The sequence below is a fragment of the Doryrhamphus excisus genome, linkage group LG16 (assembly GCF_037039965.1).
Source record: "Doryrhamphus excisus strain RoL-2023G ecotype Guam linkage group LG16, RoL_Dexc_Guam_v1.1, whole genome shotgun sequence".
Lineage (NCBI taxonomy): Eukaryota > Metazoa > Chordata > Actinopteri > Syngnathiformes > Syngnathidae > Doryrhamphus > Doryrhamphus excisus.
In genome coordinates this window covers 14459808-14475390 of record NC_136372.1, presented here as the reverse complement: position 1 = coordinate 14475390, position 15583 = coordinate 14459808, and the positions used below count along the sequence as shown (strand labels likewise).

Here is a 15583-nt window from a genome sequence, read left to right as displayed (position 1 = left end):
CAAATACATTGCAAGAAAAACAAAGCTGCTGTGTGACAACAGCGCTATTACGCCCTCTGCTGGTATTAAAGTGTAATGACCACCTAAGCAGACCTAAAAGGATTCCCCCTTGTCGTAATGTTTATATATTTGCTGTTTATATATTTATCGTGTTTGATTTTTCTTTGAAACCTTTAATGTTTTTATCTGCATCGTAAAGCACTTTCACTTTCATGCATTAGTAGTAATAGTAAATAAATATCATAATATTAAGTTATTGGTGTCGTCATTGTTATTACGTCATTCTTTTTCTTATTATTACATCATTTCATTTTTTTTAATTCATCGAACTGTGTAAAATCGCAGCTAAAGACACCAGACTAAACATAATTATGTATTTAAATTATGTATTTAAAAATATTTTGAAAAATGTAACAGTTAGCGTTTGTGCTAAGCTAATTAAACACGGAACAGCGTCATTATGTAACAACACCACAGCTCATCGCGTGATTTGACCGGTGTAAAGCTACCTAATAATACACCAAATTTCCTAATAAAGTCTTTTCAAAATAAAAGCAACACAGACGAGTTGCACGGCGAAAGGCATTTATGACTGATGCTCGTTTCCCTTTTCGCGACCGTGCGTCTTTAAGGTGGCTTGACAACAGCCATAGCAGCTGCTTGGACCGGTGGAAGCACGGAGGCGTTGACGCAGCCTACTGCCGCTGCTGGACACAACACAACCCGACGTCGGTTACTTTCGCTACCCTCATACCCGGTTGTCACGACCCCACGGAAGCGGGGCGAAGCGCGGGGCTTTTATCGTGGAGAATCCTGCTTCAAAATATGATCAAAAACGGACACCACAACCACAACCATAGACACCCCCACCAGGTGAGCACGCCGGCCGGGAAGGACGTGAGCTCGACACCGGGAGCTGAAGCGTGTAGTCCCGAGAAGAGGAGACGGAGGGTCCGGGTGTGGTGCGATGGCTGGTGAGTGTTTTACCCGAAGACATGGTGGAATACGTACACTTAATTTTGACAATTTGACGGTGACATGTCGTGACATTAAAAAAAGGGGAGGGGGGGGGGGGAAGCTTGGTGCAGTCGAGCTCAATTGTACCCTCTTTGGCCACTTGATTAGGTACACCTGCATCATCCAATGCAGCCATGCTGGTTCTAATCACAACAATAGGAAAATACTGTCAATTACATTGTTGTTGTGACACTACACAATAGGCCAATGGGTGGCCAACATGCAGCTCAGGGGTCATATACGGCCCACTGAGGTGTTTCAAGCGGCCTAACGTTCAAATCTAACCCGCAAATACATATGTCATGCTAATAATCTTACACATATAGTGGATTGTTTCAGTTGTTTTCTTAAATATTATTAGTAAATATTCTTTTTGTAATATTTTGACTTTATTTTCATAACATTCAAACTTTTTCCCAAAAATCTCAACTTCATTTTTTATTTTGACCAAAATTACATTATTTGTCCATGATATTACAAGTTTAGTCTCTAAAATTGATACAGTTTTCTTGTTAGAATACGTTATTCCAACCTAATTATTGTTTTGGTTGTTTTTTCAAACTTTTTTCCCACTTATTTTTTTTATTTTTTTGTTCTCGTAATATAATATTATAAAAATACCTTCTTTTTGTAAATATACCAATTGTATTTCTACTAAAATGGCATTATTTGTCCCTGATATTTCAAGTTTATTCTCAGAATATTGCTAAATTTTTCTTCTTAGAAGACGTTATTCCAACCTAATTATTGTTTTGGTTGTTTTTTCCTTTAATATTTCAGCTTTATGCTGAAATAAGATGTTATTTTTCTTGTAAAATTGCGACTTACACCAGTTTTATTCTTAATATTTTTACTTTATTGTCATTTTTGCAACGGGCCAATAAAAAACTATCCCCGGGGCTGTACCCGGTCTCTAAATTTGTTACCGTTTTTTTGTTAGAAGACGTTATTCCACCCTAATTATTGTTTTAGTTGTTTTTTCCTTTAATATTTCAGCTTTATGCTGAAATAAGACATTATTTTTCTTGTAAAATTACGACTTACACCGGTTTTATTCTTAATATTTTGACTTTATTGTCATTTTTGCAACAAGCCAATAAAAAAATCAGCTTTTTGCTGAAATAAGATGTTATTTTTCTTGTAAAATTGCGACTTACACCAGTTTTATTCTTAATATTTTTACTTTATTGTCATTTTTGCAACGGGCCAATAAAAAACTATCCCCGGGGCTGTACCCGGTCTCTAAATTTGTTACAATTTTTTTGTTAGAAGACGTTATTCCACCCTAATTATTGTTTTAGTTGTTTTTTCCTTTAATATTTCAGCTTTATGCTGAAATAAGACATTATTTTTCTTGTAAAATTACGACTTACACCAGTTTTATTCTTAATATTTTGACGTTATTGTCATTTTTGCAGTGGGCCAATAAAAAACTATCCCCGGGGCTATACCCGGTCTCTAAATTTGTTACTGTTTTCTTGTTAGAAGATGTTATTCCAACCTAATAATTGTTTTGGTTGTTTTTTCCTTTAATATTTCAGCTTTATGCTGAAATAAAACATTATTTTTCTTGTAAAATTGCGACTTACACCAGTTTTATTCTTAATATTTTGACTTTATTGTCATTTTTGCAACGAGCCAATAAAAAATCAGCTTTTTGCTGAAATAAGATGTTATTTTTCTTGTAAAATTGCGACTTACACAGATTTTATTCGTAATATTTTGACTTTATTGTCATTTTTGCAACGGGCCAATAAAAAACTATCCCTGGGGCTGTACCTCTGCTATATTTCATTAGTTCCACCTTTCTTACTGCAGTATTTTATAAAATAAGGCAAGAATATGGACATTGAAGATAATGATGAATATTGAATTATTATTAATTATAATGTTTTGCTTCTTATCCCCATCAGTTGTCTCTTTTATAGTTTTTGATGTTCCACAGCAACCCTTATCTGTGGACTAGATAAGATCATGACTTTCAATAGGAAGTGATGCATTTGCTGTCATCAGTGTGTCGACCGCCATGGTGTTACATCATCAACACGACGTTCACGATGACCCTTTAAGTTGCACGCCGGTTCTGCTCCGTGGCACAGCAGCAAAAGTCACTGTTTTGATTTTACGCGTGCGAAGGCCCGGGATTCCGGCGCCTTTTCACGCTTGGAATTGTTGTTATGTACGCGCGGCTTTGGAGCTGCTCTTTAGCGGAATGTTTCAGAATGTTTGGGATGCCAGAATATTAACCGCTGGGGTGAGCATGCAAAGAGAGCCAATGTCAACACGGCTCACGCTGTTCACAACTCAACTCAACCGGCCGACCACCTGCACCTGCCTCGCCACCGTGCAAACCCCCACCCCCCCCCCCCCCCCCCCACGAAGCGGGACAGGTCTTTAGCGTTGTCAGCAGCATTCCAAGGAGAGAGCACACAATTGCGGCATCTGTCGAGGACACTGCCGCCTTCTCTCCGCTCGCATTGGTCATGTGAGACAGTGGGAGACGGGGGGGGGGTCAAAGGTCACTTGTCGGAGAATCATCAGCAAGGGGGGGTAAAGTCCTCCTCCATGCTGTCTTCTGCTGAGGTGGCAATGAGTGCACACAGTCAATCACCTGATGCTTTAATGTGATATTTTTTTATATATATATCAAACTGAATATCCCATTATATTATATTTCTTAAATGTGCTATTTTTGGGATTATTATTATCTTCATATTGTTTGATATCAAACCTTCTATTTCTATTTTTTTATATATTTCTTTCAGTTATTTCTAATGAAATGAATGAAATCCCTCTCTATTATAATGTGCAAAAATGTACATGAATAAACATAAAATAATAATTTTATTACAATAATATTACATTTTAAATTCTCAATAAATTAATGATGGATGACTGTTTTTTTACGCATAAAATGTATTTCTTATAATGGCCAGATAAGATCAAAATAAATACAAAAATATACAATATCCTCATATTGTTTGATATCAAACATTCTATATCTATTTTTTAATCAGATTATTTCTAATGAAATGAATGAAATCCCTCTCTTTTATAATGTGCAAAAATGTACATAAATAAACATAAAATAATGATTTTATGACAATAATATTAGATTTTAAATTCTCAATAAATTAATGATGGATGACTGTTTTTTATGCATAATAATTATTTCTTATAATGGCCAGATAAGATCAAAATAACCGTAAAAATAATAGTAAAAATCAGTAAATAAACCCATTCATTTATGAAATAGTGTTGTATTTTAAGTAAAAAGAACTTTTTATATTCAAACATTTTAATATTAGAAATAAATCAATCAAAAGTTATCAGATGTTATCAAAATAAAATAAAAAAAAATATTTTTATAGTGGGTAAAAATGGATATAACTCAAACATATTATCAAATATTTAGTATTTTAATAAAATTAAAATGCAATTTGGATTTTTTATGTATTCTAAAAAAATTAAATAAATGTATGTATTAGCAAATAAATATAAAGTGGACATAATTAAAATTCTAAATAAAAAAACAATTTTTTTCTTTAATAATGGGTCAGAATGTAAACAAATACATACACATTTCACGTTATAAATATAGTATAAATAGTTTGAACTAAATATGTAGTATTTTATTAAAAGTACAATGCAATTTGGATTTTTTATGTATTCTAAATACATGAAGAAATGTATGTATAAGCAAATAAATATAAAGTGGACGTAATTAAAATTCTAAATAAAAAAAATATATTATTTTTTTTAAATCCTGTCTTTAATAATGGGTCAGAATATAAACAAATACATACACATTTGACATTATAAATAAAGTATAAATAGTTTGAACTGAGAGGAAATCCTTGTGTACGGGCCAATAAATATGATATTAAAAAAAGAAGACAATATAATATATCAGGGCGTGGAGGAAGTGCTTTTGTTATCTTGAGTAGCTCAGGCCACGTCCGTCTAGGTGTCCACTGACAGGCCTGTTCATAAATAATTCATCATCTCACTGTGACCCGGTCACACTGTGTTGGCTGCTGGAAGAAAAAGGACACGGGTGGACTTTTTCTTTCCCGTGTGTTTGTTTGTTTGTTTGTGTCCGTGGTCTTACGTAAGACCACGTGGGTCTCATGAAGACTAGTCGTCTTCCTTCATTCACAGAAAAATGGCTTTTTGACGATTGTTGTTAGATACTGTCGAGTTTCCTACATCAGCACAAGTTGAGTTAAGTGTGTGTGTGTGGGGGGGGGGGGGGTACGCTTGTAAAATTACAGCTGTTGTTTTGCATTTCTGCTGTTTTGTTTTTTACTATTTTTATTTTTAATTTTTTGGTAACATGGTAACATGCAGACTAATTTTCCCAAAATTACAACTTTATTCATTGTTAATAATAATAAATTAAATAATATTAATAATATAATATTATATTAATATTAAATAATGTTTTTATTTTTTTTTTACATTTTATGATTGTTTTTTAAATATTAAATATATATTAGAGATATATTATAATATTTATATTAAATATATATTAAATATATTATAATATTTATATTAAATATATCTGTAAAATAAAATGTTTTCTCAGAACTCACTCTCCAAAAATAAAAATAGTTTGATGTACAATGACAGTAATAATATTTTAAATCTATGCAACTAAAATTATATTATCTTTACTTACTATGCTTGTAAAATTACAGTTTTGCATTTCTGCTGTTTTTTTTTTATTACTATTTTTATTTTTAATTTTTTGGTAACATGGTAACATGCAGACTAATTTTCCCAAAATTACAACTTTATTCATTGTTAATAATAATAAATTAAATAATATTAATAATATAATATTAATATTAATATTAAATAATGTTTTTATTTTTTTTACATTTTATGATTGTGTTTTAAATATTAAATATATATTAGATATATATTATAATATTTATATTAAATATATATTAAATATATTATAATATTTATATTAAATATATCTGTAAAATAAAATGTTTTCTCAGAACTCACTCTCCAAAAATAAAAATAGTTTGATGTACAATGACAGTAATAATATTTTAAATCTATGCAACTAAAATTATATTATCTTTACTTACTATGCTTGTAAAATTACAGCTGTTGTTTTGCATTTCTGCTGTTTTTTTATTTTTATTTAAAATTTTTTGGTTACATTTCCTGTAGCCTAATTTCCCCAAAATGACAACTTTATTCATAGTTATTTTTGTTTTTAATGGCATATATATATATATATACGTATATGTATGAAGGTATGAATATATGTAGGTATGAACGCTGATTGCATTGTGTTGTGTCTCCCAGCTATGACATGGTCCACTACGGTCACTCCAACCAGCTGCGGCAGGCCAAGGCCATGGGGGATTACCTCATCGTGGGCGTGCACACGGACGGTAAGGACAACGTGTCACTGTGACTGGCTGTTGTTGGAGTGGGGGGGGGTGCTAATTAGAAGCCCTGGTGGGGCGTTTTGTTAGTTTGCAGCTTTTACGCAAAAAAAATGTACACCCTGATTTCCCATTCCATGACAGAACCAGGAAGGAAGACAAGGTAAAAAAAACCCATTTAGAAACCAAAACCAAACCAGTTTTCCGTGCTCTAACTATGAAAATATTCCATGAATAAATAGGAAGTCAATAATAGTCTTCTTTTCTATTATTCAATCGACTGTATTGGATAATAGGAATGTAAAGATGACTATGGGGGTGTTATTTTATGTCTAGAGGGCTCTAACAAGGTAAAAAAAAACATTTAGAAACCAAAACCAAACCAGTTTTCTGTTCTCTAACTATGAAAATATTCCATGAATAAACAGGAAGTCAATAATAGTCTTCTTTTCTATTATTTAATCTACTGCATTGGATAATAGGAATGTAAAGATGACTACAGGGGTGTTATTTTATGTCTAGAGGGCTCTAACAAGGTAAAAAAAAACATTTAGAAACCAAAACCAAACCAGTTTTCTGTGCTCTAACTATGAAAATATTCCATGAATAAACAGGAAGTCAATAATAGTCTTCTTTTCTATTATTCAGTCTACTGTATTGGATAATAGGAATGTAAAGATGACTATAGGGGTGTTATTTCATGTATAGAGGGCTCTAACAAGGTAAAAAAAAACATTTAGAAACCAAAACCAAACTAGTTTTATGTGCTCTAACTATGAAAATATTCCATGAATAAACAGGAAGTCAATAATAGTCTTCTTTTCTATTATTCAATCTACTGTATTGGATAATAGGAATGTAAAGATGACTATAGGGGTGTTATTTCATGTATAGAGGGCTCTAACAAGGTAAAAAAAAACATTTAGAAACCAAAACCAAACCAGTTTTATGTGCTCTAGCTATGAAAATATACCATGAATAAACAGGAAGTCAATAATAGTCTTCTTTTCTATTATTCAGTCTACTGTATTGGATAATAGGAATGTCAAGATGACTATAGGGGTGTTATTTCATGTCTAGACTGCTCTAACAAGGTAAAACATTTAGAAACCAAAACCAAACCAGTTTTCTGTGCTCTAACTATGAAAATATTCCATGAATAAATAGGAAGTCAATAATAGTCTTCTTTTCTATTATTCAGTCTACTGTATTGGATAATAGGAATGTCAAGATGACTATAGGGGTGTTATTTTATGTCTAGAGGGCTCTAACAAGGTAAAAAAAACATTTAGAAACCAAAACCAAACCAGTTTTCTGTGCTCTAACTATGAAAATATTCCATGAATAAATAAGGAATTCTACCTGGAAGTGATTAAACGCATGAAGTAATTAAGGGTCATGTGACGAGAGTACTGCTCGTATGCCCGGAATTGTTCTGACGATGTCGTTTGGGTTTTCCAGGCGAGATCACAAAGCACAAGGGCCCGCCCGTTTTCACTCAGGAGGAGCGCTACAAGATGGTGCGGGCCATCAAATGGGTGGACGAGGTGGTGGAGGGAGCGCCCTACGTCACCACGCTGGAGACCATGGACAAGCACAACTGCGACTTCTGCGTGCACGGAGGTACGGCGTCCGCGGACACACTTCTCATCAGGGGCACGCTTCTCATTTGACGGCTCTCTTGTTTGTTCGCAGACGACTTAACGCTGACGGTCGACGGCAGGGACACGTACGAGGAAGTGAAAGAGTCCGGACGCTACAGGTACGGCTCTCGCCGCTTGTCATGGCGATACAGAGCGAAAGTGAAAGAATGAGCGCCACATTGTAGCAATCTCTTGGAGGAATTGTTCTTTGAGCCGCGACCTTGGGAGGCCAAAAAATGCAGATTAGACCGTTTCTCGGGTTTGGACGCGTAGCGACATTCCACACGCCTCGCTACTCTGATTGGCCATTCTGGTCTCTCAAGGCGTCCGTCTGCCTTTTGATGCTTTCCTTGCTGTGATTCACGGTCTGAGTGCGAAGGCTCGATGCCACGCCACGCCACGCCACGGCAATCATGGCTGGCAGCTGTCGGAGGCCGCATTCCGTCCGTCTTACGAATTCAGCGATACATCGGGGGCGGTCCTTAATCCAATCAGGAACAGACGTGTTACCACGCTTCCTTGCGAATAGGTAGACGTCTTCGATGTCCGCCACGGAAAGAAGAATCGCCAGGCACACTACCTTCCACTACCCCCCTAAAAAAATTTTTTAAATATTAAATATATACTATAATATTTATATTAAATATAGTATAATATTTAAATAAAATATTATTTAATATTTATAAATAATATTTATATTTAATATAAATATTAAATATATATGTAAAATAAAATGTTTTCTTAGAACTAATTCTCCAAAAATGAAAATATTTTGATGTACAATGACAGTGAAAATATTTTAATTCTATGCAACTAAAATAATATTATTTTTACTCATAATAATCTGACTTTATTCTCCTAAAATTGTGGCTTTTTTCACAATATTTCTTAATATTTTGGACTTTATGCTTGTAAAATTACAGCTGTTGTTTTACATTTCTGCTGTTTTTTTGTTCTGTTTTTATTTTAAATTTTTTGGTAACATTTTCCGTAGCCTAATTTCCCCAAAATTACAACTTTATTCATTGTTATTTTTGTTTTTAATGATATTTTATGTCATTTCGTTGGCAATTTCACTGCTGTGTTTTTGTGCAATGACAATAAAGGATGTCTAGCTATCCATCCATCCATTTATTACTACTTTAAAAAAAACTTTATTTAATATTTCAACTGCATGTCACTACAATAACATTTTTCATCTAAAAATGTTTTGTATTTTGACTTTATTCTTGTAAAATTACAGCTGTTGTTTTGCATTTCTGTTTTTTTTTTCAATGTTTATTTAAAAAATTTTTGGTAACATTTTCTGCAGCTTAATTTTCCCCCAAAATTACAACTTTATTCATTGTTATTTTTGTTTTTAATGATGTTTAACGACATTTCGTTGGCAAATTCACTGCTGTGTTTTTGTGCAATGACAAGATAAAAAAAAAACCTTTCTTTAATATTTCAACTGCATGTCACTACAATGACATTTTTCATCTAAAAATGTTTTTTATTTTGACTTTATTCTTGTAAAATTACAGCTGTTGTTTTGCATTTCTGCTGTTTTTTTCTATTTTTATTTGAAATTTTTTGGTAACATTTTCCGCATCCTAATTTCCCCAAAATTACAACTTTATTCATTGTTATTTTTGTTTTTAATGATATTAACAACATTTCGTTGGCAAATTCACTGCTGTGTTTTTGTGCAATGACAAGATAAAAAAAAAACTTTCTTTAATATTTCAACTGCATGTTATTTTTCCATCAAATTTTTTTTTTATTTTGACTTTATTTTGATTTTATTTTGACTATATTCATTTTTCTGTAGTGTCTTTGAGTATTTTGAAAAACGCTATGCAAATAAAATGTATTATTATTATTATAAAATTACAGCTGTTGTTTTGCATTTCTGCTGTTTTTTTTAATTTTAATTTTTCTATTTTAATTTTACATTTTTTGTAACTTTTTCTGCAGCCTAACTTCCCCAAAATTACAACTTTATTCATTGTTATTTTTGTTTTTAATGATATTAACAACATTTCGTTGGCAAATTCACTGCTGTGTTTTTGTGCAATGACAAGAAAGGAAGTCTATCTATCCATCCATCCATTTATTACTACTTAAAAAAATATATTTTTACTTTATTCTTGTAAAATTACTGCATTTTTTTTGTCTAAACTCAATATTTATACATGCAGACCAGAAGGTGGCGCCAAATTCATTCACTTTGTCGTTGCAGAGAATGTAAGAGAACACAGGGAGTTTCAACCACCGACCTGGTTGGCAGGATGCTTCTCATGACAAAAGCACACCACAGCAACATCGTGAGTACATTGGCTCTCGTGTGCATCGGGGTAGACCTCTAAGAGCTCTTGTCCACTTCTTCTAGGACGCCTCCAACTACCAGCAGCACCCAGACAGCTTTGGGAAGGTTGGTATGGATTGTCACCATGTGATCATGTAGATGTGTACGAGACCAAGTGACTTATCTGTACTGTGGCGTGTTTGTTTTGGATTACGGGACTCCAATGGTCAGAAGAGCCACAGTCCCTGGACGGGGGTCTCTCAGTTCCTGCAGACCTCCCAGAAGATCATCCAGTTCGCTTCGGGCCGGGAGCCGCAGCCTGGCGACACCATCATCTACGTGGCCGGGTCCTTCGACCTCTTCCGTATCTTTCACGGCGGACAGCGAGACATTCAGGGACCTCTCTTCATGATCAAATCTTTAATAAAGTCTGTAGGTTTATTATATACGTGAAATATAGCCAAATATTTATTTTAAAAAGGGGATAATTCATTCATTCATTTTCTACCGCTTTTTCCTCACGAGGGTCGCGGGGTGCTGGAGCCTATCCCAGCTGTCTTTGGGCAAGAGGCGGGGTACACCCTGGACTGGTGGCCAGCCAATCACAGGGCACATATAGACAAACAACCATTCACACTCACATTCATACCTATGGACAATTTGGAGTCGCTAATTAACATGGCATGTTTTTGGAATGTTGGAGGAAACCGGAGTACCCGGAGAAAACCCACACGGAGAACATGCAAACTCCACACAGAGATGGCTGAGGGTGGAATTGAACCCTGGTCTCCTAGCTGTGAGGTCTGCGCGCTAACCACTAGCCCACCGTGCCGCCCCAGGGGATAATGTATTTAAATAAAATAGTAAATGAAAAATATACATTTTTTAATATACAAGCTAACTGCTTATTAATTGTCTGCTAATGTCAGATGCGTGGATATAGGAAAAAGTCAGGTAAATATTGTAAAATATACTCCAATATTTAATATAGTCAAGTTATTTTTCTATAATTTATTATATCAACAAATTTTGTGTTTGTGTTTTTGAGCTGTTGGTGTTTTCCTCACATTGATTTGGTCCATTAAGGGCAAGGGGTGTTCAAAGTGCAGTCCGGGGGCCGTTTGCGGCTCACAAATATTTTTTAAATTTCATTGTGGCACATTTTAAAAATATTGTTTACCAAGAAAAACACCAATAACAAAAGCCAAAATGGAAAAAGTCAGTAATCTTACAAGAAAAACGTCCAAATTTGAAGAGGAAAACATAACGAGAGAAGACCAATCAGGCTGCACGGCGAACGAGTGGTCAGTGCGCAGGCCTCACAGCTAGGAGACCCAAGTTCAATTCCACCCTCGGCCATCTGCGTGGGTTTTCTCCGGGTACTCCGGTTTCCTCCCACATTCCAAAAACATGCTAGGTTAATTGGCGACTCCAAATTGTCCATAGGTATGAATGTGAGTGTGAATGGTTGTTTGTCTATATGTGCCCTGTGATTGGCTGGCCACCAGTCCAGGGTGTACCCCGTCTCTCGCCTGAAGACAGCTGGGATAGGCTCCGGCATACCCATGACCCTCGTGAGGATAAGCGGTAGTAAATCAATGAATGTGCACTTGGGGGGGGGGCAGGAATTATTCTATTACATACATTTTCCATACTAAGTACAAAAATGTGTCTCGCACACAATAAAACTAAAATAAAGTAAAATTATTCCAACAACATGCATGCTAGGTTAATTGGCGACTCCAAATTGTCCATAGGTATGAATGTGAGTGTGAATGGTTGTTTGTCTATATGTGCCCTGTGATTGGCTGGCCACCAGTCCAGGGTGTACCCCGCCTCTCGCCCAAAGACAGCTGGGATAGGCTCCAGCACCGCCGCCACTGCGACCCTTGTGAGGATAAGCGGTAGAAAATTAATTAATGAATGAATGAAAAGTCCAACCGATTACTCGATCGATCGCAACTAAGAACATATTAGTTATGACATGACCCTTGACCCCTGCCAGACATCGGCCATGTGGACTTCCTGCGGGCGGTGCACCAGCTGGCGGAGAAGCCGTACATCATCGTGGGTCTGCACTTCGACCAAGTGAGTGTCGCTTAGACTTCACCGAGTGAGCATGGCGCGCTCTCTCCTCATATCTGCTTTCGCTCGGCAGGAAGTGAATCGCTACAAAGGGAAGAACTACCCCATCATGAACGTCCACGAGAGGACGCTCAGCGTCCTGGCTTGCCGAGTGCGTTTCCCACACGCTTGCACTGTGACTCATTTACAAAGCCGACCTCCTTTTAAGCGTTTTGTCTTTATAGTACGTCTTCGAGGTGGTGATCGGCGCTCCGTTTGCGGTCACAAAAGATCTGCTGGATCATTTGAAGGTACGAGTGGATCCATCATCATTCTCCGCACCTTCCTTGTCTGCTCTCACCTGAATAGCAACCGTGCCTTTTTCCGTAGGTGGACCTTGTATGCCACGGAAAGACGCATATATACCCAAGCAAGGATGGATCCGACCCCTATGCCGTAAGAACGTAATCCGTAGATGTTGTACCTGAAGATGGCGAGGCTGTGATGTCATCCCTTTACCCTGCAGGCACAATGACACGGGGTCACGTACAGTGATGAATATAGAGCGTTTCAGCATGGAATATTTTTCCTCTCTTTGTATTCAGGTGCCCAGAAAGCAAGGGATCTTGCGCACCATCGACAGCGGGAACGTCCTCACCACAGACGCCATTGTGCAGAGAATAACTAAAAACAGGTGATCTGCTCTCCCATGTATTTTTCAATAGTTGAACTGATGCTGCGACTTATATACATATGTCCAAATACGTACAGTAAATGGTAATGGTTTTATTTCATTTGAACATGCATCAGATTACAATTGAATGCATCCCATAATCAGTTCACAGTTCCACATGTCCAAAAGGAGTAGGAAGAAGCAAAGCTTATTAAATCCTACCCCTCCATCTGGTACTTTGACAATCAGTCACTGTTACATTTGTTCACTTCCTGCTTTCCTAATATAATTTTAATTTATTTTATTTTAATTTAATTTTTTTAACTTAATTTTTATTTATTTTATTTTATTTTATTTGTCATGTACCGAAGTACGAGGTGATATGACCATAGCAACTGTCCATAGCAATAGCATACCAACTGTCAATATAGTGATATACTAGCACATCATGAATTTTTTTATTTTATTTTATTATTTATATATATATATTATATTATTTCATAATCAGTTCACAGTTCCACATGTCCAAAAGGAGTAGGAAGAAGCAAAGCTTATTAAATCCTACCCCTCCATCTGGTACTTTTACAATCAGTAACTGTTACATTTGTTCACTTCCTGCTTTCCATAATGCAGTTTAAGGTTTTTTTTTTTCAAAATAATGTACCGAAGTACAAGGTGATATGACCATCCAATGACATAATGTGTACCATAGTAAGTGTCAATATAGTGATATATATAGCACATCATGACTGGTTCAAGACTCTTCATCCTTGTATTTAGCAAACATCAACTGCTTGTATTGTTTCTTGAATTGGCTCATCGTTGTGCATTGTTTGAGTTCCTTACTCAATCCATTCCATAGTTTGATTCCACGTACTGAAATGCTATGACTTTTTAACATAGTTTTTGCTGTACATTTAGCGAAAGCAGGAAGTGAACAAATGAAACAGTTACTGATTGTAAAATTAAACTGTATTATGGAAAGCAGGAAGTGAACAAATGTAACAGTTACTGATTGTAAAAGTACCAGATGGAGGGGTAGGATTTAATAAGCTTTGCTTCTTCCTACTCCTTTTGGACATGTGGAACTGTGAACTGATTATGGGATGCACTCAATTGTAATATGATGCATGTTCAAATGAAATAAAACCATTACCATTACCATAAGTTCTTCACATATCTACATGGGTTGGTTCAATAAATGTCAACTATCAAAGTAGCCCCGACATCCTTGTACATTATTTCCAGTATATGGCCCTCGGTAGCGAAAGTACAAATTTTTTTTTATGATTAAAAACAATTTTATGTGTGCATTCAGGCTGCTTTTCCAAGCCAGGAACCAGAAGAAGGAGGCCAAAGAGATCGCCGTGATCGAGGCCATGCAGCGACACCAAGTAGCAGACCAGTGATGGAGGCCAGGCAGTGTTGTGGATACGGAATTAATCGAAAGTCATGGAGAGAAAAAGAAAAGCGGGACGGAATCATGTGCAGTAGATCCTGCTGCCTGTTTTCCTTCGTCTCGTCTATAGCTCATGTATAGACAAGAAAATGTTTCAAATGCTTCTATATTTTTCTTGCCTGCTGATTATGATTTTAAAGTGTTTTAAGATGGGATTCGGACTTGCAAGGGGCAAGAGGGGGAGGACTTTTAATTGCGGGACTGAACCGCAGCAAGGCGGGTATGTACTTGCAACAAGAAGCTCTGATGGACCGCATGGGATCCTCCGTATCGGACTACACTGACATTTCACTCACCCTGTTCCCTGTTGGAGTTTATTTCCCTGAAACTAAAACCACTACCACTACAACTCCACTGTGGAGAGTTGACGTTTCACTTTCAGGGGACACTTTTTCCCCATCAGGGGTCATTTTAGTGTGTATCAACTCCTCCCGTGGGTCATAATACATTTATGAAAAGGACACATAATGCTCTGATGGTTTTACAATTTTCCCCCAGTATGAAATGGGAGTGAATATTTTATTTTTGGTAGTATATTATACTCATTATCTATCTCGCTGTATGACTTAATGTATATATGTGTACATTAAAAAATGAATAACATGCCTGTATATCCATTTGGGATGTGTAGGCAATAATGTCATACAAACTGGACTGCAGTATATATTTACTGTTGACAATAACATGATTTCATCAACTTATCATTTGTGGGACTTTGTTTTATTATTATGTTATGACCTTTAGTCAGGGACGGTACGTTGCTGAGATTGTGCTCAAGAACAAGTATGAGTCTCAAACACAAACGCACACACAGAAAATGAAATTAAATGAAATTGGTTACTTTCCACCACTGTTTTTGGTTAGTTTTAACCCAAATCTATTTTTATTTCTACTTTTTTGCGTCTCCCTAGCTAGTTTTCTATTTGTTTGTTTTTCAACACCACAGCCAGCTTTACGGCACTTGGTTAGTTTAAACCCAAATCTATTTTTACTTCCACTTTTTTGCGTCTCCTTAGCTAGTTTTCTATT

At 35.8% G+C, this 15583-nt stretch overlaps 1 protein-coding gene across 2 annotated transcripts; it reads left to right on the top strand.

Annotated features, from left to right (window-relative positions):
• The first annotated feature begins 669 nt into the window (after positions 1–669).
• Positions 670–15374, top strand: LOC131103678 (ethanolamine-phosphate cytidylyltransferase-like). 2 transcript variants are annotated; one of them, XM_058050137.2, is made up of 13 exons: positions 670–974; positions 6343–6431; positions 7887–8048; positions 8121–8187; positions 10293–10377; positions 10443–10484; positions 10590–10722; positions 12364–12446; positions 12517–12594; positions 12668–12733; positions 12813–12878; positions 13028–13116; positions 14414–15374. In XM_058050137.2, exons 1-13 carry the CDS (start codon positions 826–828, stop codon positions 14502–14504), a joined length of 1200 nt encoding a protein of 399 aa, XP_057906120.2. In that variant the 5' UTR covers positions 670–825; the 3' UTR covers positions 14505–15374. The 2 variants fall into 2 exon arrangements, with proteins under 2 accessions (XP_057906120.2, XP_078653493.1); XM_078797367.1 differs by having other exon boundaries at positions 10443–10485; positions 10576–10722.
• Positions 15375–15583: the final 209 nt, after the last annotated feature.

Bases quoted from the DNA above. Each gene is read 5' to 3' on its own strand.
- LOC131103678 (XM_078797367.1), top strand. From the start codon at position 826: ATGATCAAAAACGGACACCACAACCACAACCATAGACACCCCCACCAG. The intron at 10,723-12,363 runs GTATCTTTCACG...GACCCCTGCCAG, and splicing joins CGGGTCCTTCGACCTCTTCC to ACATCGGCCATGTGGACTTC. The intron at 12,734-12,812 runs GTACGAGTGGAT...CTTTTTCCGTAG, and splicing joins ATCTGCTGGATCATTTGAAG to GTGGACCTTGTATGCCACGG.